Source organism: Lineus longissimus, chromosome 4 (assembly GCF_910592395.1).
Source record: "Lineus longissimus chromosome 4, tnLinLong1.2, whole genome shotgun sequence".
NCBI lineage: Eukaryota > Metazoa > Nemertea > Pilidiophora > Heteronemertea > Lineidae > Lineus > Lineus longissimus.
The window spans coordinates 25,481,184-25,508,993 of NC_088311.1; the positions used below are offsets into that span (position 1 = coordinate 25,481,184).

The following is a 27,810-nucleotide window of genomic DNA, read 5'->3' on the forward strand; positions in this document are numbered from 1 at the left end:
TCTTGTTTTGTTTTTATTTAGAACACGAAAGTTGATAGGAAATCTCTTCCAGTTACTGTCTGTTATGTACATGTAAGTTGCCTTGAACACAACTGACAAACCCTGTTTCGTTGCAATTAGAAAACAAAGTGAAAACATGTAAAAACGATGTATTAATCGTAAATTAGCACCACTGATAACTAGTATATTACAACAGTTACAACAGACAATGGTAAACATATGTTATTTTGTACTTGCCCAACTACTGCAACATGAAACTGGAATTCAATATTGCAAACTGGTGTTACAGAGTTCCCTCATTAGAAATCAGAAATGAAAACTTGAGTGATGCATTCACATCAAGAATCATCATTACATCAGTGATTCATTCTCTGGTCCAAGTCAGTCTGTTGTGTGAATCCAACACTCCACAGTGTCATGATGGACTTGCCCCACCTCCCACTGTCTTTGCAAAATGTAATGAACTGAATGAAAAGTTTTGTACTGTACTGTCCAAGCCAATGAATGCCCAGCCCAATGAATGTCCAAGCCAATGATTGCCCAGCCCAATGAATGCCCAGTCCAATGAATGTCCAAGCCAATGAATGCCCAGCCCAATGAATGCCCAGCCCAATGAATGTCCAAGCCAATGAATGCCCAGCCCAATGAATTCCCAGCTAAATGAATGTCCAAGCCAACGAATACCCAGCCCAATGAATGCCCAGCCCAATGAATGTACAAGCCAATGAATGCCCAGCCCAATGAATGCCCAGCCCAATGAATGTCCAAGCCAATGAATGCCCAGCCCAATGAATTCCCAGCTAAATGAATGTCCAAGCCAATGAATGCCCAGCCCAATGAATGTACAAGCCAATGAATGCCCAGCCCAATGAATGCCCAGCCCAATGAATGCCCAAGCCAATGAATGCCCAGCCCAATGAATGCCCAAGCCAATGAATGCCCAGCCCAATGAATGTCCAAGCCAATGAATGCCCAGTCCAATGAATGTCCAAGCCAATGAATGCCCAGCCCAGTGAGTGCCCAGACCAGTGAATGCCCAAGCCAATGAATGCCCAGTCCAATGAATGCCCAGTCCAATGAATGCCCAGCCCAATGAATGCCCAGCCCAATGAATGCCCAAGCCAATGAATGCCCAGCCCAATGAATGCCCAAGCCAATGAATGCCCAGCCCAATGAATGTCCAAGCCAATGAATGCCCAGTCCAATGAATGTCCAAGCCAATGAATGCCCAGCCCAGTGAGTGCCCAGCCCAGTGAATATCCAAGCCAATGAATGTCCAAGCCAATGAATGCCCAGCCCAATGAATGCCCAGCCCAGTGAATGTACAAGCCAATGAATGCCCAGCCCAGTGAATGTACAAGCCAATGAATGCCCAGCCCAGTGAGTGTCCCAGCCAATGAATGCACAGCCAGGTCCGACACATAATTGTGATGAATAGGGAGCGATGACTGATGACAACAGTTGAACACTGCTATACAATAAATCTCCTCAGTCCACTGCCTTAGTCGTAATAACAAGCAATTCCACCTCCTGCCAGTCCACCAGCAGAGGATTCCTCAAAGATGAAGCGAGTACTCCCGCTTACCCACAATGCATCAGTCACTATGCGTCTTGCTACGTTTCCGTCGACGCCGTCGTCTTATCTCCTTCGACAACCATTTCCCAGAGTTCCGAGCACATATTTTACGATTTTGACACAACATGGGTAAATTTGCATAAAATTTCCTCGTAAGCTGACTGTGAGTTAAAGATCTGTAGGTGCGATGGAGGTATGTTGCTATCTTGATGGTATCGCCTGAAAGAAGATTGGAAGGAAGTGTTGGTGGAGGATGAGAGGACATGATGTAGGTGGGGACAGTTCTCATGTCCACTTTCAATCTGTCATTGATCGTGTTCATCAGATTTACTTGAGGCTCAGGTCTATATAGATCATAAACTATTGCCTTAGTGCAGTTACTATGCATGCAGATTTGCTGATTTTTAGCGTGTGGAGGGCAGCATTGGACATGCAGGGGACGTGCTTGCCAGTTCGTCTGAGACTTCACTGCCACAGCTGACAGTACATCAAAGAGTACATGATATGTTAGCAATCCGTGCTGTACCTTGTGGTTGTGTTGAATAAGGCACAGCATCAAATGTCCAAGGCTTTTCAACGGATTCTAATACTGCTGACTTGAACTCAGTGTTGTTGAACTTTTTATGCTGAAAAAGAACAAATCACAAGAATATTTAGGTGATTTTTGGGAGGGGGGGGGGGGGGGGGTTGGTCTGTGGCTTCCATAGCATGAAAAGAAGAAGGATTGCCACTTAAATATTGGAGGCTCACTGAAGATAAGCTCCTTCTTCTGTGTTCAGGAGTTTTGAGCTGCATGCTAGAGAGTCAGTCGGCCAAACAGTCAGGTTGTAAGACAGTCAGTCGGCTAGACAGTCAGGTTGTAAGACAGTCAGTCGGCTAGAAAGTCAGGTTGTAAGACAGTCAGTCGGCGAGACAGTCAGGTTGTAAGACAGTCAGTCGGCTAGACAGTCAGGTTGTAAGACAGTCAGTTGGTCAAACAGTCAGGTTGTAAGACAGTCAGTCGGGTAGACAGTCAGATGGTAAGACAGTCAGTCGGCTAGACAGTCAGATGGTAAGACAGTCAGTCGGCTAGACAGTCAGGTTGTAAGACAGTCAGTTGGTCAAACAGTCAGGTTGTAAGACAGTCAGTCGGGTAGACAGTCAGGTTGTAAGACAGTCAGTCGGCTAGAAAGTCAGGTTGTAAGACAGTCAGTCGGCGAGACAGTCAGGTTGTAAGACAGTCAGTCGGCTAGACAGTCAGGTTGTAAGACAGTCAGTCGGCCAAACAGTCAGGTTGTAAGACAGTCAGTCGGCTAGACAGTCAGGTTGTAAGACAGTCAGTCGGCCAAACAGTCAGGTTGTAAGACAGTCAGTCGGCTAGACAGTCAGGTTGGAAGACAGTCAGTCGGCTAGACAGTCAGGTTGCATGACAGTCAGTCGGCTAGACAGTCAGGTTGTAAGACAGTCAGTCGGCCAAACAGTCAGGTTGTAAGACAGTCAGTCGGCTAGACAGTCAGGTTGGAAGACAGTCAGTCGGCTAGACAGTCAGGTTGCATGACAGTCAGTCGGCTAGACAGTCAGGTTGTAAGACAGTCAGTCCACTAGAAAGTCAGGTTGCATGACAGTCAGTCGGCTAGACAGTCAGGTTGTAAGACAGTCAGTCGGCCAAACAGTCAGGTTGTAAGACAGTCAGTCGGCTAGACAGTCAGGTTGGAAGACAGTCAGTCGGCTAGACAGTCAGGTTGCATGACAGTCAGTCGGCTAGACAGTCAGGTTGTAAGACAGTCAGTCCACTAAAAAGTCAGGTTGCAAGACAGTCAGTCCGTTCTTGGCAACATTTAGCCAGCTGTCCTAAAGCTTACCTCAGCTATCACAGATGCTAGTAAAGCTTGAACAACAAGCCAGCTGTCCTAAAGCTTACCTCAGCTATCACAGATGCTAGTAAAGCTTGAACAACAAGCCAGCTGTCCTAAAGCTTACCTCAGCTATCACAGATGCTAGTAAAGCTTGAACAACAAGCCAGCTGTCCTAAAGCTTACCTCTATCACAGATGCTAGTAAAGCTTGAACAACAAGCCAGCTGTCCTAAAGCTTACCTCAGCTATCACAGATGCTAGTAAAGCTTGAACAACAAGCCAGCTGTCCTAAAGCTTACCTCAGCTATCACAGATGCTAGTAAAGCTTGAACAACAAGCCAGCTGTCCTTAAGCTTACCTCTATCACAGATGCTAGTAAAGCTTGAACAACAAGCCAGCTGTCCTAAAGCTTACCTCAGCTATCACAGATGCTAGTAAAGCTTGAACAACAAGCCAGCTGTCCTAAAGCTTACCTCAGCTATCACAGATGCTAGTAAAGCTTGAACAACAAGCCAGCTGTCCTTAAGCTTACCTCTATCACAGATGCTAGTAAAGCTTGAACAACAAGTCAGCTGTCCTAAAGCTTACCTCAGCTATCACAGATGCTAGTAAAGCTTGAACAACAAGCCAGCTGTCCTTAAGCTTACCTCTATCACAGATGCTAGTAAAGCTTGAACAACAAGCCAGCTGTCCTAAAGCTTACCTCTATCACAGATGCTAGTAAAGCTTGAACAACAAGCCAGCTGTCCTAAAGCTTACCTCTATCACAGATGCTAGTAAAGCTTGAACAAATAGCTGCCAGCGTGGTTTGTAGTATCTGCAATCAATCAGAGAAAACAAACATGACCCATGAGTGAGTGTTCATTTCATCTAATGACTTGATCATATGCAGCCTTGGTCTCTGTTCATGGTTGGCTGATGCCTAATCTAATCCGTACCATTGTGGCTGAGGTTCGTACTGACAATGCCATCTCAGATCACTACCTACCTGCTAACTACCCCGGACCACTGCTTGGTTGCATAATCAAGAATCTGAAAATAGAATGGATTAAATTAGTTCTCAAAAGACTTGACAGAGTTATCTGTGATGTAACCTAAGCTCCAAAGGATTTGCCCTCTCCTCCACAATAGATGCTTGCATGGTAGCACAGTTAGTAGCACAGCTGTGATCAGATGGTCAAGGCCAGCATCTCCTGGTACATCAACTCACCTGGAATGGCCACTTGTAGCCCAGCATGTGCCCACATCAACTCACCTGGAATGGCCACTTGTAGCCCAGCATGTGCCCACATCAACTCACCTGGAATGGCCACTTGTAGCCCAGCATGTGCCCACATCAACTCACCTGGAAGGCCACTTGTAGCCCAGCATGTGCCCACATCAACTCACCTGGAATGGCCACTTGTAGCCCAGCATGTGCCCTCCTTGGTTTTTATAGATAGGTTGCTTGATTTAAGGCTGAGGAATGATTGAAAGCGCTATTTCAGCACAGTATGAAGTGCTCTATAAGAACATACATTTCACCTGATGAGACAATGAGTGGTTATCAGGAGCTAGGTTGAAATCCTGATGCTGATTATCCATTAACAGTCAGACTCACTTACATTTCCCTCAGGTCCCCACAGTGTGATCTGGTTCTTGGCATTATACGTATAAAGCTGTTTCTCCTTGGCATTGGTACCAAGACTGGCTGCCTCCTCCAACCAACTCCCCAGCAGCCAGTGAGCATCAGATCCAAGGATGCTGTCCAGGTCATCAAGCAGCTCGGACATGTTCTGACCAGCTTCCCTGGAAACAAGCCACTTGAATATTAGAGAAGCGTGCAGAATAATCCCCTTTGTAACTCTGAGGCAACCAGTGTTAACTGGACCAGATATTGCCTGCGGCACACATGAGAAAGTGGTGGTTGGTCAAGTGAAGGTAAACACTGCTTGAAATGCCAGAGAAAGATGGTACGGGCAGCCATTGCTCCCTCAACACGGACAGGTTGGAACTGGAGTCTCAAATTAAAGACAAGAGACTTCCTTTGAATTTAAATGGTGGGGACGGATGGGAGGCAGATTCGACTTACTTGATAGCTTCGACATCCCTGTCCCGATAAGCGGTCATGATTCCCATGTACCTGAAGATGCCCAGCACCTGGAGGCATTGACGCGTGATGTCAACTAAGTCATACCTGAAAAGTCAAACATTTGACTTATACATGCGAGTCCAGACTCCAGGAATTGATGTAAACATGACATGATTATGAGAAGTCCGGTTGTGGCCTCACCAAGTACATCATACAGTGTGTTCACTTACCTGTAGAGGGCGCTATTTGAATGTCTCCTAGCATTATGGACAACGATGTTCCAAACTTTGAAGAGTGAATCCGGGTCATACCACAGCTGCAATGACAAAGATGATTATTAGACTTCCAAACAAGTAGGTCAAGGATAAGATTCACTACTTTTGTAGATGCTAGAGAGGGCAGACTCAGGTTCTGGTTAAGGTCCTAAATGAGGGAGAGAGCTTACCATTGGTTTGAGGGAGAGAGCTTACCAGTGGCTTGAGGGAGAGAGCTTACCAGTGGTTTGAGGGAGAGAGCTTACCAGTGGCTTGAGGGAGAGAGCTTACCAGTGGCTTGAGGGAGAGAGCTTACCAGTGGCTTGAGGGAGAGAGCTAACCATTGACTTGAGGGAGAGAGCTTACCAGTGGCTTGAGGGAGAGAGCTTACCATTGGCTTGAGGGAGAGAGCTATACCAGTGGCTTGAGGGATAGAGCTAACCAGTGGCTTGAGGGAGAGAGCTTACCAGTGGCTTGAGGGAGAGAGCTAACCATTGACTTGAGGGAGAGAGCTTACCAGTGGCTAGAGGGAGAGCTTACCAGTGGCTTGAGGGAGAGAGATGGTCTTCTTGTGATGATATGAAAGAGATGACGGGCAACGAGCGAGCTGTCATTGTATACTGACATCTGAAAAAGAATGGTTCCAAGTTACTTTATGATAACGATATCATCTTTCCACTGACCAAGGTTGGTACCAAATCCATACTTGGTACAACATATTACAAACATTGTCTCGGTTGTAAAGCTGACAACCATACAGTTAGTATTTCAGTTGGCCTCAAACCATGCAACACGATCTACTATTAGATGCAACATTGAGAGGAGAGTGATGTTCATATTGACTGTCCATCTAAATGAACCAATGAAGCCATTTCTTAGGGAAATCTCCAATCACAAACATCGTTTCCGTGAACCCATTTCTTAGGGAAAGCTGATCCCCAATCACAAACATCATTTCCGCGAACCCATTTCTTAATAGGGAAAGCTGATCCCCAATCACAAACATCGTTTCCGCGAACCCATTTCTTAGGGAAAGCTGATCCCCAATCACAAATATCGTTTCCGCGAACCCATTTCTTAGGGAAAGCTGATCCCCAATCACAAATATCGTTTCTGTGAACCCAGCTACAATAAACAAATCTGAAAGAAGCCACTTACAGCGAGTATGGTCCACATGTTCTTCAGGTGGCTATTGTGAGTGTTGTATCTTCTCCTTGCGTACTCACCCATCCTGGAAGGGAGAGGTGGGAGAGGTTAGAGAATAGCCTGGACAGGTGGGAGCTAGAGGTTAGAGAATAGCCTACTGGTATAAGACAACCTCGGTGGATCAATGATCATTCTGAAGTCACTTTAAAGTGGGAGTCATCAGGCCAATAAGTCAAAGGAGCACTGAATGGCAGAGGCACAGAAGAACACTTGAAGGTCGTGACATGTGCTTGAAAGACTTTAGTGCGACAAGCAGGAGGTGCCCTCTATTGACTGACCATTGTGAGATGTTCCTCTCCTCCTGCCTCCATGTATTCTCCAGCATGAACTCGTAGATCATGTAGTTCTGGAATATACCTTCCATCGCCAGCCCGATACCTATCATTGTTGTGTTCTTCCTGGCCACTATTGGACCCTACAAAATATAAGACAAATCTCCTTTTAGGAAAAAAGATGACTTGCAAGAAGTAATGAGAGTCTCGTATATCCATGGATGTCAAAAGCAATGTGACTTTATTGCGTTTCCTGACTCCTGTCCACTTAGATGGCATCTTTTGCTTGCCCAAGCATAGACACTGGCTACAAGGAATCTTGATTCAGTGTCTCATACAAAGATGGAAGCAATCCAAGGAAAGCAACACTGGCATTTCTGGGATTGGAAGACGTGACCCTCATGGGAGTGACCTTACCACTAGACCACACTGCTCCTTGTTTGAACAGGCTGAAACTGTCCCTTCATCAGCCACAAGATATCCACACTCGTCGTATATTGTTATCTATTTCTAAAGCTGTCAGAAATATCGACACGATTGTTCGAGTCAATTTCCCTTCCTACCTTATTGATACTGTCAATCATGCCATGCAGCCCCAGGTTGCCTCCAAAGTTATGTAACATACACCAGATGAAGGGCTGTCCGTAGAACGAGGCTGTCTTGTTATAAACGGCAAAGGCTTCGGCCATTAGGTCCAGCACGATCATCTTACCCTGAAAGTGAGAGAGAAGAGTGACTTTGATTGAAGAGAAATAGACTGAAATCCTTTAACAAAAGGTTTCAAAGATTGTCTCTTATCTTGTGCGGTAATGCGACCATTCAACCACAGGCCCATGAGTGGTCGTGTTACCGGGGTTCCACTGTATATAGATATCATGCATGTCCTTAGATATAGGGAAAAGGTAATCAACAAGCAGGGTTTACCTGGGGTACTGATGTTAGGAAAGCTTGTGTCTGTGGTGACTGCCAGAAATCAGCTTGGTGGTAGAACAACCAGCCTTGGAGCAACCTGTAATGGTAAGGGAGGGTGAGGGTGAGGTTATAGGTTGAAGAAGGACAAATGTCTCACGCCACAATACCTTTGGGACTGAAGTCACAAATGCCTTGAGTTGGGATGGCTGCCAAAACCGGGACCTCTCAAAAGACCAGCCCTGTATTAACCTGAAAGTCAGGGAATTATACTTACACAGCGGTCAAGTAACTCAGAGAGAAGAAGTCAGCACTGGGAAATGATCCACCTAGCTCCTCCCCTTGGAAATCTTTTAAAATGATTTTTATGTTGATGTTCTTCGACGTACTTGGCATGTGGGAAATCTCTCTCTTCTCAAGCCGCTTATGTTAGGTGCTATTGGCTATTGGCCTTCCTTTCAGTCACCTAATGTGGGGATCAGATCTCCACCAGGGACACTCATCCACTTCATCACATTTGTCATTTCACTACTCTCAGAGGACTCAGCACAACCATCGGCAGAAGTTGAAACAAAATGTCCAGAAATCATGCTTTAGCTTCTGCCAACTGTGACATGAAGTCCTAGCAAGGCAGTTTTCCGAGAACCTGAGGTTCCACTCTACCAGATATCCAAGCCCCGTTCACACATACGAGAGGTAGAATAACTAGCAAGGCAGTTGTCCGAGAACCTGAGGTTCCACTCTACCAGATATCCAAGCCCCGTTCACACAGACGAGAGGTAGAATAACTAGCAAGGCAGTTGTCCGAGAACCTGAGGTTCCACTCTACCAGATATCCAAGCCCCGTTCACACATACGAGAGGTAGAATAACTAGCAAGGCAGTTGTCCGAGAACCTGAGGTTCCACTCTACCAGATATCCAAGCCCCGTTCACACATACGAGAGGTAGAATAACTAGCAAGGCAGTTGTCCGAGAACCTGAGGTTCCACTCTACCAGATATCCAAGCCCCGTTCACACATACGAGAGGTACAATAACTAGCAAGGCAGTTGTCCGAGAACCTGAGGTTCCACTCTACCAGATATCCAAGCCCCGTTCACACATACGAGAGGTAGAATAACTAGCAAGGCAGTTGTCCGAGAACCTGAGGTTCCACTCTACCAGATATCCAAGCCCCGTTCACACATACGAGAGGTAGAATAACTAGCAAGGCAGTTGTCCGAGAACCTGAGGTTCCACTCTACCAGATATCCAAGCCCCGTTCACACATACGAGAGGTACAATAACTAGCAAGGCAGTTGTCCGAGAACCTGAGGTTCCACTCTACCAGATATCCAAGCCCCGTTCACACATACGAGAGGTACAATAACTAGCAAGGCAGTTGTCCGAGAACCTGAGGTTCCACTCTACCAGATATCCAAGCCCCGTTCACACATACGAGAGGTACAATAACTAGCAAGGCAGTTGTCCGAGAACCTGAGGTTCCACCCTACCAGATATCCAAGCCCCGTTCACACATACGAGAGGTAGAATAACTTACCAAATCGCCTGAGGATCAGCCACAGTCATTCCGTCATACACGGCCTTGCCAACCTTCTTCAGATAAGATGGTTCACTGAAATGAACAAGACATATGCCTAATTCTGGGCCATGATGCCAAGATGATGATGATGATGATATTTTGAATCAAGACGGAGCCACCACCAACTTCCCAGGATGTGCGACAACCTCATCAAATCTTCAGGTCAGCCAAGTAGAGACTGTCAGTGAGAAGTAGTTTGCATGCACTTTGAAAGCTTTAGTAAGCTGAACGCATTTTGTATGCTATCAAAATGTTAAAAAATCTTTCAAACACAATCATTTGTATTTATGAAAGTGCTTGGATCATAAATCCACCACAAAGATAAAGAAAATTGTAATGATGATGATGATGATGATGAATGTGACGATGATGTTGAAATCTACAACTCACCTCGACGGAGGTGTCATTTCATTAAAGGTGTCCGCGTTGTACACATGGTCCGTACCGAACTCATTCATCATCTGAAAATAAATGGAAAGTTAATCACACATCTCTACGGCAACCAATTAGACTCATGACAAATACATTGAATTAAGATTTGAGTCATTCTCGTTAATTACGATCAAAAGATTTTTGTGGCAGATACCATATAATGTGATGTGAGTGAATTATTTTCTATTTCTTTCAGCCAGGTAAGTATTGTTGATTGCATATTCATCATAACTTCGAAGTGATATTAGATTGGAGTCATTCTCATTAAAAATAATCTCAAAAGCTGATTTTTTGTGCAGATATAAGAATACGTGATATAAGCAAGGGCATTTTCTTTTGTCCTGGTAAGCAATGACCTCAATGAAATGAAGCGGTTGCACTCACCTCTTCAATGAAAAGCTTCCCTATCTGCCGGAACAGAGGATCCTCCGGGTCGAGCAGGGAGGTGCTGGAACAGAAACAAAGAAAGAGTTTTAAGGTTGAAACTGGTTATCAGGTTTCATACTATTTCATACCATCAGATATCTCGGCCCTGGCTGGCAGAAAGTGACACCAGCAACAAGACAATACCTTGCCTTCTAAAGTTTTTCTGCAACCGTCCCTTTGAAATCCCAACCCCCATGACCTCGCCTATACATTCCCTTTAAGAATACACACTAGTGCCACCTGGCTGGAGCTACAGGAATCAGCACATGACCCTGCTGAGAAAGCTCATTAGTTTGTGAATAGGGCGTGCACTCAGTGATGTTTACTGAGTAATCAACTTATAAATGAATTATATCTGCTGTAAATATTAGAGTAGGCAGCAATCCGAACAAGCCTTCTCACAGCAGATCATCCACAAATGACTTTTTGTACAAGTTTTAAAGAGAACGAGTCATTTCCAATTATAATCCAATTTTCAACTCCAGTCTGCTCAGCAGGATCTATGTTTTGCTTCTGAATTTCAGCACAATTTAATGACCTGTGTTTTCAAAACCAATAAGCTATTCAGGGTGATTTTTTCTTTGGACCTAATATCGGTGTGAAGATCAATGTTATTACAACAACCATCCTCAACAAGAAACAGCACTAGGATAGTTAGTGACAGGACAAAATCACATAATGAGCTTTTTCAAGAAAAAATTCCCACAATACCAAGCTGTGAAAATAATCAAGTTTACAGAATTTTCAAAGTGATCAACAAGACATCTATGGACAGGTGATGAAACCATCTGCTGCGTATGATCTGATGGTTGGTTTTTACACCAATTCACGCTCATGTTTACTGAGTAATCATTTATAAATGGATTACAACTGTTGTAAACAATCCACATTCATTCGGCACCAAGTCGTAGTCAAGAGTCATTTCTGACAGAAATCTCCGGCTTGGAAACGTGATTGATCTAATATTGAGTGGAGAGGAAGCAAATGCTAACTTGTACTTGGGCTCTTGTGATTGGTCCTCTAGCTTTTGCTGCACATTAAAGTGGCTCAATCAAGAATGCTTTTAAAAGTAGGGAGTTTCAAAGCAGGCCTTGTTAAAATCCTAAGGTTCCCAGGTGAGGACTGGTGAGCTCATGTTGCATGTAGGCACTACCCACCAGCTGGATTCTATGCCAGATTATATACTTGGACAAAAATATCATAGGCAAAGGGTTAAATTGATTAAGTAGAATAATTTCATCAAGCGATCACAACTGCAGTATGGCCTTTCCCACTCACAATTTCATAAGAATTATTACATGTGTTGATCAATATTTCAAACCAAACAAAATGAAAATTGCTTTTAATTGCATTTGCTGACTAATCCTTCTCTTATAAATGTTATCTGATGGAATCTACACGAAGGATTATAATTTACTCTGAGCATCTTGACAAGATAAATATTGATAACTCGAGAGTTTAATCCACTTTACATGATAATCCACTATGACTGTTTCGTTTTAAATTACCAATTTTGAACTATTTTCATTCAATGCTGGTGAGTGCATTTAACCCTTTCATTGCCGACAAGTCTTTGTTACTCACCAGCAATATGTTGAGTTCATATGCCCCCAATCCTTCAGCTGCGTGACGGTGGCATTTGGAAACACCCTGTAAATGACAAAGACAAACAACTTTGTCATAATTTTTTCACTTTTTTTTGCAAGTTCACCCTTGCAACTGCCTCCCCCCAGAAACTGTTTCATTTGGGAATACAGGAAACACGTTAAGAATATTACCTGATGGTTATCAAACAGATAACGAGACAACCATCATTTCTACAGATTAGACAACTTTGGCATAAAATCCGTTTTTAGATCCAAAACTAAGACTCAATTACTGAATCAATCTAGTTTTGAATGCGCAGCGACTCAGCAGGCTGATTGGTCGGTATTTAATAATGCATATCATGACATATGACAATGATGCAACTCATAACAAGGCTAGCATCACCCGATCGATGCTCAAGTTGTGGTCAGATGGAATTTACGAAACATCAGGAAATGGAGCTGGTATCACTAATTACTTGCTGCTGTGTAATATGATGGATGAAGGGAACATCAGGATATTCATCAGATAGTCAAGTCAATTCAACTCTGACTACATTTGTCTGAGCAGTACATGGACTTTAACATACATGATATCATCTCACCTTTTGATTGCACCAGGGACATGACCAGCAAACCCTGGTAGGACTGGCACCATACCAAACCTCCTCATCCTGTCCAAGATCTTGTGCTGGAGGGCTAGTTGGCCTGCGTACCAAGAAGGAGGGAGGGGGCCACCCCAGCCTTTCATGTTCCCCATACGAGACCTGGAATCAAAACCAACAAATATAAATATCACAAAAGAAAAATAGCTGCAGAACCCTTGACTTGATAATATTCACATATTCATGGTGAAAAGTATAAGGGCTGGAGATCAGTGGCATAGTGGTTTGACTGTCAGGCTCATAATCAGGAGGTTGTGGGTTTGACTCTCAGAAGGATCACCGCTGTTTGAGCAAGAGATGTCCTTTTGGGAGACATGACAAACAAATCAACCAGTGTACAGTACCTCCAGATATGGACTCCTCCTGGCCAAACATGGCATCACTCGGCCAACAACTGAAACTTGTGTCCAAGTCTTGATGGTGTATTCTACACATTGGTAAACTTCCACAGGCAAGAGGGAACGCAGAGGAGGAACGCATTGATCAGTGGCTGACCAAGTAAATATTTACCATGCTAGGAATGCTGGTCCACCAAAGTGAGAATCAAGATCGTCCTGAGTAAAACCTAACTTGAGGTAGACCTGGAACAAATAAACAAATCTTTGCTTTCCGGTACAAAAATCATCAACCAACAGGTAAACAAAGAGCAATAACATTTATCAAAGACAGCGTGTGAACCTTCTTCGGGTGAATGGTGAGGGATTGGAACAGTTGGTCTCCATAAAGTAACCATTATGATGTACTGATCCCATGCTGTAAAACCAAGGTACTTGAGCTAACATTGAGAATGATTCTCATTGGTTTTAAATCATTAGAGCAAGTCTTTTTAATGGCAGAATTACAGAAAACTTCAAACTTATACATTGACTTCGAAAGAATGGGCAAGAGGAAATATGATCCTCCTGAAACCAATAGCATGCAGATTTGGAGGTTGTAAAGCTGACCCTATTTCAAACTTGGTGTGGAAGCCTACCTGGCAGGCCTGATGACAAAAGCAGCTCGTTTGGTAACTGGACTTCAAATACTTAAGAACAAACACCTACCCTCTGCCATATTGCTTCCTGTCCGGTGAACGCCAATGGCAGATTGATAGCATTCAGAGCCATCCAGTCAAGGTGCTGCTCCCAGCGTGTCCAGTTCCACCAAACATACGAATAGCTCACGGTACACACATTGGCATAGTAACGAAACCTGAAAAAAAGACACTACAGAAATCATATCAGTGACAGAAAACAAGACTTTGGATGATATATATTTGGGGAAGTACTGAAATCTTGCTGGTCACAGACAGCCGGGTGATGCTGAAGTGGTGAATGTCAACTTGGGCGAGGCTAAGCGTGTTGAAAGCTGCCCTCTCCATAAAAACTCGGTAATCATCATCATGGCAGGTATCACCTCACAGGACATTCCTTCCACAACTCTTACCTATCATTAGTGGTAACCTGTAATTTTCCATTCGGTATTCTTGGCAGCCTTGTTGGAATATTAAGCTGTCGTCCCTCCCAGGCAATGTGACCACCACAGAATTGGGTCAGGTAGTAATGGAAGCCCCACGCTCCACCCACCCCACTATTCGCTTTGATCTTGATACCTCCATTATAGTTGGTAAGCTGAAAGTAGAGTGAAACAGTTTTGACGAATGGATCATAGTTTGAACCATTTTACATTGGCTGTTGGGAGAGATGTAAGGGCAAATGGTATCAACAGATATACCTGTGACTCAAAAGGATCTCTGGAGGCCATGAAAAGAAGTCATGACCAAGAAAAACTTTCAAGAAGGTGTCTTTTTTGCCTGTGGCGTGCTCCTGGTGGTCTTATTTCTTGTTGACATACCTGGATCACTGTATGGCTATTCACAAGTACATGTAGATCACTCACTAGCTGACAAATCATCTTCAACATCCGCAAGATTACAAAACTGCATCCCAAAATATCCCAAATTGATGAGGTGATCAGTAAGATAATTCTGTTTTGCCTAAAGCCACCCAGATGAGTTTGGAACTGGAATGCATGTAAAAAGCGATGCATTTTGTTAAAGCATTGAGCAAATTCATTTTGGCATTTGCCATCCCTTAGGATATTAGATTTGGCAATAACTGCATGTTTCTGCTGATGAGTTTTGAGCTAATTACTAAATGGATATGCACTTTAATAAGTGATCTGGAAGCAGTCGTCGTAAGGTTGAAAGTTACCAGCAATCCTATGGGGTTTCTCTTGCATATGATAGCAACAAGCTTTACACTTGTGTAAGACCTGTAGCTGGCCTGTCCTCTGCGATCCAGGATGCATTAAAGAAGACTACATGCAGGAACCAGCAGGGCCAGATAATGACTCTCGCAGTTGCCAGTAGATGTCTCCCTTATATCACAGTACATAGGAACTATTCAAGCTTGTTTGAGGAATACTTCATTATAAGTCAGTTCCCTCACTGTGCATACAAAAGTAGTTAAGTCACCTGGAGACCATTGCTAACACTCCCCTTTAACAATGTGTAGGTTGCATCAGGAACTCATAATGCACCTGTTACCAATTATCACTTAACATGGCCAGACTATTCCATCAAATATTAGTAAATATTTCAAAAACAGGCATTCATATTGTTTTTTATAGCATAAACATCTCCATCAAACTAAGTGGTTTCCAGTACACAATATAACAACTCAACAGTTTTTACAATATAACTGCAGCCAGGGTGAGTCCAATCCATCCATGAAAATGCAACTATTATCAAACACAGTAATTATCAAATCCTCTAGGCCCAAATTTGCCCTAACATAGTTAGCAGTTATCAAATTTTCTTAATAGGTGCTCCTCAACAGTGTCAAATATCACTGGAGCAGATACACAGCACACCAATATACAGTCTATTTAAAAGATGATGAGGCTTTTTTTCATTTTTCATCATTTATTATTTGATTGCACTTCTGCAAAGTTCGATGAAACACCCAGCATTGATTTTTTTGTAAATCACGAAAATGTAGCCTATACAGAATCTGAGAATGTACACGGACCCTATCGGATATTTAATTGTGTCCTGAGCCCGCTCCTGACTCCCTGCCGTTGGCCATCCATACTAAAATGAAACGTCCACACAGGAGTAATGCCGCGACACTGCATATAAGGGTCCTGGAGGTTGGAAAAGCATTCCCAATCACGTATCAGCATGTACTCTTACATGCTCAGAGAAGCATTCCCAATCACGTATCGGCATGTACTCTTACATGCTCAGAGAAGCATTCCCAATCACGTATCGGCATGTACTCTTACATGCTCAGAGAAGCATTCCCAATCACGTATCAGCATGTACTCTTACATGCTCAGAGAAGCATTCCCAATCACGTATCAGCATGAACTCTTACATGCTCAGAGAAGCATTCCCAATCACGTATCAGCATGTACTCTTACATGATCAGAGAAGCATTCCCAATCACGTATCAGCATGTACTCTTACATGCTCAGAGAAGCATTCCCAGTAAAAACTTGACAACCCATCAAAACGTATCAACTGACAGTTCGACAAAAATAAGCCAGCTTCGACAGACAGGCTACATTTCTATTGATCACATCTTTTCACCATCAAGTTTGGTGCGGGAGATTTTTAATTTACAGGTCTTAGAAACTGATATCTGATCAAGTCTGATAGCTAGAAGACTTCTGGGCTGATGATTGTTGCACCAGCTTTGTGATTTCAGAGCCTTCGGTGTCAAGAATTGCTGAACAAAATCTGAGAGTCGCCAGACTATAGCCTCTTTAAGCTGGTTGAACTCGAGCCAATCTTGTCTTGTAATCAATAACTGCGTTTGTCCAGAGAGAGGTCACAGGCTCCATTACTTTTTTCACTTGCTTATTTTCATCTAGTGGTCAGTTTCCATTGCAACAACAAAATAACTTGGCCAATTTGACCCGAAGAGACGAAAGGTCAAACTGTCCTCTCAATATGAACAGGCAAAGTTTTTGAGTGGCAACCACAAATTAGACCAGGCAGGATGTCCTACAGGAAATCACACTGCTCTAATTGTATTACGCTGCAAGACGGGGCGATAGATTAAACTCTGGGTCAATAGATATCCATCTATATCATATGTTATACAGTACACATATATATGATATTAGGAAACTTAATTAACTTTCCTTTCGCTGGGCTAAGTCAAGTGAGGTCCCAACACCCAATCAATATTACTCTCATGATGGTGTCTCAGAATCAAGAAGCTTGACTGCTGTTTCCTTCAAGCACTGTTTACAAATCACGAACGGTTCCAAGTGATACAGCCCTGTCCATAGATAACATGTTGAAAGCATGTGGCAAGGCATGTTAACGGTGTTTCTCATTCAAGTCATCATCAAATTGCTTAGCTTTTCAATATTAGATGCTGCTGACCATGATACCATGTAGTTAGCGTTAGAGTATAATCCTAACCAACAATGTAACATTCATGGATCCACTCCAGCCAAATATGCAGTTGAAATATGACAGGATGGGAGATTGAAGCATTGGCCTCATAGAAAGGAGTATTACCCATCTGCATATTTTTGACCGATAGAACATCGCAGGGAATATCTAGTGTTCTGACTTGATCTGACGGAGATAACTCCATTAGTTCAAGTGGAGCGGCCAGCCAGCGAGACACGATTCAAACACTCGCAAACATTTCTCAAGGAGACAGACTTGGACATACTTAGTGGATTCCAAATCAATGTTGATGGTATCAGCATCTCGAGATTAACATCAAGAGGAGTTGTCTTGGCTGTCGTGAGATACAAATTCCATCACACACGTCATTCAGTTCACTCCACTTAAGGTTTACAATACATATCGAGTCACCAAGCTACTGTTGTGCTTCAGTCCCCATAGTCTTCAAGAGGCCCCCCTCCCCCCGGCCCGAAATCATCGAATGATGACAACAATGCCATGCTGGATCAAACACATTTTCGTCTCAATACTTTTCATTGGGAACGCACACATATCTATTATCTTCTTCAGATAACACAAGGTATGGCAACTTCAAAAGAGTTTTATACAGTTGGTTCAGGATATTGCCAAATCACTCAACAAACAATCGATGTCTATGCCTGCAATGCGTTGAAATCAACACAATCAATTGTAATATTGTCACGGTCACAGGTCGCATTCATAGATATCATTCATTGGCAAAGCGTTTGAAGGGTTAACCAAATCATACATTATTTACTCTTAGAATCTCCGAGCACTTCCACTGCATAGTGCTAAAATATGTGCATCTGTTGGGAACCTAATATCCATATATACATCAACATCAATAAGTTCACTCATTAGTTTACATCAGCGAGTCAGCATATCCCAAGACCTTCCTGCTTCGGAGGAAGACTGCATTAGAATACGATCATCATCAACTTTACATAGCTCTAGATGGGATAAGTTATCCAGGAGACTGCGTCAGTCAGCCCTGTGCAATTATGAATTTGATATCACTGTTTCAGTATATAGCTGGCCCACGCTAAACCCTCCTCCTCCTTCCAGGCTTGGGGCTGGAGCTACAATCGTTGAATGGAAAATAGGACGAGTCAGAAAACTATCAACGAGTTGAAAGGCCGCTGATACCCATAGGAAAACTAGAATTCCACTAAATACGCATAAGACAGAGCATCAATCATCAGATTAGTACCACATGTGAAAGGATGAGTTGACTTTTTCACCTCGCCGAAGTTTTGGTCTTCTTCTAAGTTTGCTCCATAACATATTTATGATTTTTTTTATCTTTCACCCATCAGTGGGTCGGTGGATGGAGCCCATGTGGTCAGCATGAGCTAGTAGCTAGTTAGTTGTCCAACAGACAACATGCTTGGGGTTGTTTCTTTTGGATTGCTATCCAGTCAATCACGGATGCCTCTCCATCCCGGAAATAGTTTATGGCTATATTGAGCGTGTCCTAATCAGAGTCTGACCTGCTTGCAGCGAATATGCCACTCAGCGTAAAACAAACCGAGGCCATCAGATAACGCGGGAACTGATATCAATTACATATTCCAGGTCTGGATCGTAGACTACTATTAAACAGTGGCTTACACATAGCCACATCTTCTTGCAAACAGGGCCAACAACATACGCATGTCAGGATTGACAACCTAGTTTCGGTGTTGACCTACCTGGAACGTGTCTCTATTTGGAGGCCCAAGGTCAGGTGCGATCTCAACAGTGAACTCAAAGGCGGCACGGGTCGGTAGTATCCTCTTGATAAGGTCTGCCACGGTTCTCTCCTGGACAGAGGGAGGGGTGGAACTCTTCAAGTGGTCCAATGACTGGAAATCTGCAAGGGAAAGATGAATTCGTTGTGAGTTTTCAAATTTCCTCTAGCGCTCTTGGTGACACATTCTTCAGCAACAGCGCATGGATGACCTTATAAAGCATGAGATCATGTCAAGTGTGTGGTTTCTTCAACTTGGTCGAGAGTCTGAAAAGCAAGTGAAGATAAACAGACAAGTGAACTTTTCTACAAAATCACAGCTGAATCATAGAAGACATCCCAACCGACTCTAACTGGCATCTCTGCGGCGACCAAGAATATTTTTCTTGATAGATCAATGGACTGTGGGTTTGTTCAGCTCGTTCGCAAATAATGAAGGAAATGATCGCCTTCCTCCGAGAAATGGTTTCCCTCCGTCTATTTCCACTCGATCTGTATGCAGAATGAGTCAATTCAACAGGCAGATTGTTTCCGTCTCGCCGTGATGTAACATTGATCGATGAGGGCATCATCCGACCTTGACCAGGATTAAGGAGGAGGAGGAGGGATCAAAAAGATACTGTCACACACGACTATGCCATGATGACTCATGACTGACACTTGGAATGTTTGGACCCTTGGTTAACACTTTCCAGTCTCAGTTCGCCGAACCATATTTCCTACTTCTCCTTACTGTGGCTCGTTGCTGCAGGTATCTGACATGTCTGACGTATAATGCACTATGCAAATGGCCGACATTGTCAGCACATGAAATAGATGAGTGAAGAGAGTAAGGGAAGCCCTATCAGGAGAAGCTTCCATTCCAGTCTACAGTTGGATAGGTCAGCAGGGCCTTTTTTACTCATTCCCTTTCAACTGGCGAACATTGTCAGTACATAAAACTGAGAGTTATACCCAGCCTCATCTGAAGAAGAGCAGGATGACAAAGCAACAAGCTATGGTGATCTTTTATGACCCTGGACAGCTGATTGATCGATGGGGTATACGACCATCTCTATCTACTCATGATCACCCCCTAAAGATCACTCGATGTTCCAAATAAGTGCTTTCAGAATGCTTCCACTCTTCAAGTCATTTGTGGCAAGATGCTCTTTTTCTTTCTGTGCATGATTTGTCTGATCAGTGTTTTAGCAATACCCATGCTGATTGTGATAGTTGTATGTTCTTTGTGTAGCGGTGGTTTATGCATGATTTATTTCAAGATCTTGTATCGTATTTGTTGTTTTTAAGTGGCAATTTCTTATGAGACACTGCACACTGTACCACGGAAACAAAGCCCTTTCAGAGAAAGTTATCAAATGTGCAACATTTGTTTCAAGAGTAGACGCTTTTCTAAACCGGGCACAGGTTGTTCAGGCACCAGGCTGAGAGGAGCCCGCGGTCTGAAGTAACAAGAGGCCCAACTTGTTGGGGCACCAAGCTGAGTGGGGCCCGTGGTCTGAAGTAACAAGAGGCCAGCTTTTTGGGGTACCAGGCTGAGAGAAGCCCGCGGTCTGAAGTAACAAGAGGCCCAACTTGTTGTGGCACCAAGCTGAGTGGGGCCCGTGGTCTGAAGTAACAAGAGGCCCAACTTGTTGGGGCACCAAGCTGAGTGGGGCCCGTGGTCTGAAGTAACAAGAGGCCAGCTTTTTGGGGTACCAGGCTGAGAGAAGCCCGCGGTCTGAAGTAACAAGAAGGCCCAACTTGTTGTGGCACCAAGCTGAGTGGGGCCCGTGGTCTGAAGTAACAAGAGGCCCAACTTGTTGGGGCACCAAGCTGAGTGGGGCCCGTGGTCTGAAGTAACAAGAGGCCAACTTTTTGGGGTACCAGGCTGAGAGAAGCCCGCGGTCTGAAGTAACAAGAGGCCCAACTTGTTGGGGCACCAAGCCGAGTGGGGCCCGTGGTCTGAAGTAACAAGAGGCCAGCTTTTTGGGGAGCCCGCTGAGAGGAGCCCGTTGTTAAGATAAGGCTTAGACAAGGATCACCTTAGTATCACCAATACCATCACCCTTGGGTCCTCTCACGATCAAGGAGTGAAGTCATGTCTCACAACATTTACAAAAGGATTCGGGCTACAAATATGAGAAGTTGACAAATATTTGCTTCCCAACTTTCCTCAAGCATGAATAGTACTTGGATGATCGCTAGGATTTTACTAATTTCAGACTCATTGAACGCTACTTCAGAACATTACGCTCATCAGATGTGCCCGCATTACCATGCCTAACTTCATTACAGATACATGCTATACAATAGTTTGCAATTAGGTAATACAGTTAGTTTGATATTTCCAGAGCAATGCAACCATTAACAGTGATGCCTGTACTAACTTCAGAAGACTAAAGGCAACAGTTCGTACCTTGTGCTATGCCCCTGCACTTCAAAGGGTTAATCCGTGTTCCGTATGCATCAGTTCCACCTAATCAACTCAAACGACTTAATGAGTTCGTTAGGATGAGTAGACAACACGTTACCGCTGCTTCGTACCTCAGCCAATTCTGCTAAGGTTAGGCGAACTTCCTTTTTCATTGCTACATGTGCAGCTGGCTTCCCTCATTTCGTTAATTAGAGTCGACCACATATGTCTGCTAACTTCACCAGAGAGTTATTAGCAGCTTGTTATAACGCTACTCCTGCGCTACATGGGCCATCCTCTAGATTCATTTTTGCACATGGAGGAAAAGCCGCGGCGTTAGGATGGATAATGATAGAATCAGAAACGAGATTATCGCATTTACAAACATCGATATCGACTGGTGGTCGAGGCTGCACTTCATTGGTTAATAAAGATTTCATCAACTATCATGACTTCTATCTAGTTGAGGATGTTTACGCTCTTCCCCTCGTTATTGTTGTGGTATGGATTGGTGGCCGCTCAGTTGGTGATCATAGTTGAACACAAACTGAGCTGGTTGATTCGATGGAGCAAATTGCCTAACCCTTACTGTCCAATAGACAGTAAATCGGGAAATAGATTTTCATGTGAAAATACAGAGATTGCTAAGGTTCCTTAAAAGTGAGTGTCATGGAAGCGAGATAACTTGTGTTAACCCAGTCACATCAACTGTCAAAACGGTGTCAGGAATCGTATCTGACATCTGACTTCAAAATCCAATCACTCCTTCAATCAGTATTAGTCACTCAGTCATAAATCACTCAAAAACAACATTGAAATTGGATTAATGCAAATGATCTTTATCTCTTCTTGAATGAGTCAGTTCATCTAAACAAAGCCTGACTAAGTTTCATGTATTTTCTTCCCAACGGTTGATTAGCTTCAACATTTATTGATGAATATTGGTCATTATTGCCAAATGCCCCATTTCACAGACAGATAACTCTAAATTGGGGATGAGTTTGAACAATTGACTGTCCGTGACAATGATGGATCATCGGATTATCGTTATATCACGCTGCCTCATCCAAGAGTACACTGCCCTCATTTCAATGATGCTCAAATGATGATGCTCGCTTGTAGAGCGCCCTGTGAATTGTTGGCACCGCTAAAAGTAAGTGACTTGCCCATTTTCAATTGGAGACAGAGTAGATTTCACGTTTGTTGCAACTATTTTAAAATGGTTGCATAAGAGTAGAAATTTTCACACTATCAAAGTTTGCGTTTCATCTGTCATTTGCAAAGCCAGTAAAGTTTCAACTTCACGAGACTTACCCAAAACGCCTCACACTGATGTGAAACCTGCCGTTGAATTTAAATCAGTAGTGGGCCCTGCATGGCCAGAGGGATTAATTAAACAACTGATTCCTTCTAAAGGTAGCCCAGAGGACATTTATCATCATTGACCCATCACCCAACAAAAACCAGCAGCTATTGTGACCCAGCTAGCAGGGAAAATGCCTCAATATCAATTACTCACTAATCGGATAAGTCAATGCAGGAGCGTTGCAGCCCACATCATCTGTTGGTGAAATTGCCACGTTAGGCAACGCAACATCAACATTCTGTGTCTGTGACCATTAGTAAGTAGCAAGAGTGACGGTTGGCTTGGGGTGATTGGGGACACTAATATAATGAGGGACTTGGCTAGGCCGACCCTGAGAGAAAAGATCCGATATATTATGAACAAGACCCGATACGTTTTTTGCCTCGAATATAGCACGAAAATAATTTGGTCCATCCTAGCATGCTAAGGTGAGCCAATCAGCTCGCAGGTGGTCGGCTAAGTCCTTTATGGCGACTCCTTTGAATCGCCGCATTAGTCAAATGAGCTGTGCCAACTATCGCCATTTGATTAATGGGCCAAATTTACATGAAGTCAAGTCCATAACAAAGGCAACGTTGTATCATGCAACAATGGATAGAACTGCTATGAAATTATGCAGCTGTTGGCCAACAATGAAAGCGATATCCTAACTTTCTTTAACCCTTTAATGGCATTTCAAACAGTTATCTATCACATAAAATCAACAGACATTGGATCTTCGTTAGTGACTGACTATAGGCAGCAAGACAGCAATAGAATTCTACATTTGTGCGACAAAGACGCCATGTCAATTTTCAATTGCTCGAAATGAACCAACATCATCAGTCCCAAAACTTTTTTGACTTTGAAAATTTTCAAAATTTTGACTTTTTTTTGCTTACCCTTACCCTACCTAACCCTGAAAAAATTTCTAAGACTAAAATTTTTTTTCACTGTTTTTTTTTGGTTTTTTTTTACTCAAAATGAACCAACATCATCAGTCCCAAAACTTTTTTGACTTGGTCCCATCCGTGTTACCGGGGTTCCACTGTATTCACAATAAGCAATTCCCAAGCACCAATTATTTCCCGGGTCATGCAGTAACTCACATCATGGGTCAATGCTTTGTACACTCTTTTTTTCCCCCAAGCAACAGAAACCGGTAGCAACATTGTTGTACTGATGGCATCATAATATAAGCTTGTTCCATCATAAAGCTCAACACTCATCAATTCACACCAGGCATTTTTTATTGTAAAATATTTTTCTCACCTGCAGCCTGAGAATACTGTAGCAACACCACCAGGAGGCCAACCAATCTCACCAATCTGATCAGCATCTGAAAGAAAGCATAAGATTGATGTAAGAATAGCAGGCCTTCTGTCTCAGGCATAGCCGAGTGCATGATGATGGCCAACTCATCTGGACAGACATGAGACGGAGGGAGGCATCTTTTCATACCTTTACTTTCATCTGCATTATCTATCCCTGAGAACAACCGACACCATGTCAAGTGCACAAGGACCAAAGTAAACTGAGTAAATTGTTTGGACATTCAAGCTGAAGGGAGAGGGGTGTACTCTGCACACCACTGATACAATTCTGATGCGCAACCGTGGTTTCCACTGGCCCTTGTAGTCAGCCATTCATTATTACTGGAACACCACTGCTTACTTTTTAAAACACCGATTTTTAATCAACTGCTGGTGACTAACTCAGTCCACAAAGTCATGAAGAATTAATAAAGAGGTAAAAAAATCACTGCTTAATAAAACAATCATATCCCATGTGTCACTTTATTGTTCATTTATTAATAAACGATCTACGGGACGGGGATTTCATTTCATTAACATTACCTTTCTGACCATGCCATTAATTCACTTTACCATTGTTTCACCTTTTTTAACCCCAACCATAAAGCATGCAGTGTTAGAAACGGTTGCTACACTTCACAAAGGGTTCTGCAGTGTCATGAAAATACTGTATTACCCATGAAAATACTGTTGAAAAGATTGAGAAGAGGAAGAGGTTGAAAATTAGAACAATTTCCTAGTATAGTCATATCATTAGCAAACCTCAGGATATTGAATATTTGACATTCTACGGTTCCGGAATTGGCTTGAAATCTCATCAAAGAGAATCCAGGTTTTAATACATACATATTGAATATGAGGGACCCACCATTTGCCCATTGGGCACCAACACACTCAACACGACACCCTCTGGAAACACTCCTGGATTTTCCCCAGCTGAGCACAATACATTTGTATATTGAATAGTATAAGACACACTATTCCTTTTTTACAATATAATCACGCCAAATGTCGGCTGAGAATTGAGTGAAGAATCCTACATCCAAACCAAGAACGAGTAATTCAACTTGCCAACATCATTTCAAAATCCGCTAGAGATATACGAACATTGATTACACTAACAGTTCTACCATTGAATCAAATAGAGAGAATCTAATTATAAGATCAGATATCTTCTATTCCATCATCACATTGTAACTTTAATGTGAATAAACCAGAATACATAATATAGCAGTCTGATTGTAGTGAGCTCACTCAGAAAGGATTCAACTCAGCTGGGAACCAATTTGAAGCGATAAAACATAAGATAATTCGTCATAAGATAATTCTCCCTGATCATCAAGCTTGATCTTATGAAAAATTCCAAACAAAATCAAAATTACAAAAAAAATTTTTTTTTCATTTATATTTATATTTCTTAGTCATTTCACCTCACAAGGTAAACGTTCAAAACATACACCACTAGATTTGAAATCGACAAAAAAAGATAGAAAGGTATTTGCAAATTCAGCTCTGGTCAACGTCAAGCCATGTTGCAACTAGTGTACTTACTTTGAAACGTTGTTAGACACTACATGTAGGCCTATATCCTAAAGTTCTCCTTCTTCTGATCCCACAGACGAGCAGCAGGCTAATTTAGTAATTAGCGGCCGTTTAACATGCACACTGAACATATCCTTCGAGCAGAGAGAAGCAACAGAACAATGCTCCTTCTTAACCGCCCGTGATCAAATGAAACACAGATGACGGCAGCACGCATGATTTATCCCGTGCCAGGCAATGACAACTTGATGAACAACACTGGCTTATCATCGCTATTTTGCAGAAACTAAACACCTTTTTTTACTAGAACTGGCACATGTTCTGTAACAATGACAGACAAATGGAGCAGGATGGCAGAGCTGAAAACAATACTGTAAACTATACAGTTGTTTGGCCAGACTATTCACAATTATGAGTTGGTCAGGGACTGTTCAAGGGGGAGTGCCTCGAGCTAATGGTATGCTCTTATAATACATTGTCCTTTCATGAATAGTACTTCGTATGATAGGCCTACACACCACAAACCTTGGCCAGGAATAGCAACTAGTAACCCGGAATAACCAGGAGAATAAAAGAGGAACTGAACTTTTGAAACATGTTATGAATCTATCGCCAGATGACAAAATAAGTCCGAAAGTGTGAAAACCAAACAGTGAGTGAAGACAATGGTGAAATATGGTACTTAATTACCTTTCCTCGCCACATATCAGTAATCAATCCAGACCGCTCGAACAGCTCCAACTTATCCCAGCTTTACGTTGATCAATACACCAGAGAGGATGGCAACAATTTGCGTGATCGGCCCGGATTAGAATCGAGTCTCACGAATGACTAATATGACTAATAGAAGCAGAGTGAACCCAAACCACTTAATAATGATAACTAATCCCTGATAATCATCACTCAACAAGGAGCATGACTGAAATGAGTTTGCCATAGAAAACCGAATTAGAATCGACTCACCTTCAAGGCGGGAGGGACGGACCACTGCTTGCTGCGCTGAAGTCTCTCACACGAGTGACCAGCGACAGATCAGCACTCGCAATATAAAAGACAAATTATTATGTTGAAAACACAGAAACTGAATCAGTGACTGGCGATAAAGCTCTCGGCATTATGCTTTGTCGCGGGGAGTAGCATTCAATCGTGGATATCAGACAAATTAAAATCCAACCTGATGGAAAATTGGTGAGACAAAAAAATTGTCACAAGGCAGCAAGTGCCCATGCCTGACTAATCATAAAGGCGTATATATTACATAGGAGCGTAGGCTGCCAATGAGGTGGATAGGAATCATTGCAGAAGATTGTTTCTGAATCGTCTGTGAGGATCATAAACTGTTCGCATCAGTTTTCCCTTTATCTCTTCGACGTTGCCGTCCGTTGCGGACACTGTAGGATCTGGTGCCAAAGAAGTAGGCCTATAACTTTTCTCAAAGTGCATCCAATGGACGCTATCGTCCATATATAAGACTTTGACTGTTTGAATAAGATTTCTAATCAATTCTTTAACGGACGCTGCCAGACTTTTCTCCAAAAGCATCCAATGGCCGTTAAATCGTCCATATACAATCCCATGTATGTTTTCGACGAATACTGATGATGATGATGATGATGATGTTTTAATCTGGTTTCTCTTTGTCTCTATGACCGACGCTTCCGTCCAATGGACGCTAAATCGTCCAAAGGATCTGTTGCAAACTCACGCCCAAAGAGGCCTCATCAGCTAGCATTGGCTTTTCTTGTTCATCCACTTTAGGCGAGTGCTGTCCAATGGAAACTAAATCGTCCGTACGCGGGACTGAGTTGAGAAATAAACTGTCTTCGCCCAAAGCATCCAATGGACGCTAAATCATCCATGAGGCCGCGGCCCGTTACCACAGAATTGGGGGACCAAGTCACGATCAGCCAACAAGCGTTATATGAAACATGCAGCCTCGCTTCCGTAAGTCGGGCGCCCGAGATACATATGTCGGGCACCCGAGTTACTAAGTCGGGCGCCCAAGTTACGCTTACTATGTTGGGCGCCCGAGTTATAAAAAATAATCAACAACAAATCACTAATTAAGACTTCCCCAATGACTTACTTGCCCTGGTGCCCAAGGGATCAAGTTGATCGGATCAGTTAAATGATTCAACGTAGGCTATCTTCCCGTTCTTTGTCGTAAGCCTATAATCTCACAACTCAAAAATATCATATCTATAGTAGAAAGCAATTTGGTACCCCGGGCTTTCTCCATTA

General features: G+C 43.0%; 1 protein-coding gene across 4 annotated transcripts; it reads right to left on the reverse strand.

The window, feature by feature from the left end:
* LOC135487098 (alpha-N-acetylglucosaminidase-like) lies at positions 1 to 26,598 on the reverse strand. 4 transcript variants are annotated; one of them, XM_064770464.1, is made up of 23 exons: positions 26,533 to 26,598; positions 23,987 to 24,053; positions 18,937 to 19,097; positions 14,239 to 14,423; positions 13,857 to 14,004; positions 13,324 to 13,394; positions 12,754 to 12,915; positions 12,147 to 12,212; positions 10,521 to 10,584; positions 10,095 to 10,165; positions 9,663 to 9,737; positions 8,138 to 8,222; positions 7,777 to 7,926; positions 7,220 to 7,356; positions 6,894 to 6,966; positions 6,276 to 6,362; positions 5,712 to 5,797; positions 5,482 to 5,586; positions 5,015 to 5,198; positions 4,399 to 4,442; positions 4,170 to 4,227; positions 2,103 to 2,202; positions 1 to 1,795 (listed from the first exon to the last, which is right to left on the reverse strand). In XM_064770464.1, the coding sequence occupies exons 2-23, from the start codon at positions 24,051 to 24,053 to the stop codon at positions 1,596 to 1,598; spliced, it is 2,379 nt and encodes a 792-aa protein (XP_064626534.1). In that variant the 5' UTR covers positions 26,533 to 26,598; the 3' UTR covers positions 1 to 1,595. The 4 variants fall into 4 exon arrangements, with proteins under 4 accessions (XP_064626534.1, XP_064626531.1, XP_064626533.1 ...); XM_064770461.1 differs by lacking the exon at positions 26,533 to 26,598 and adding an exon at positions 26,260 to 26,360; XM_064770463.1 differs by lacking the exons at positions 8,138 to 8,222; positions 26,533 to 26,598 and adding exons at positions 8,293 to 8,374; positions 26,260 to 26,360.
* Positions 26,599 to 27,810: the final 1,212 nt, after the last annotated feature.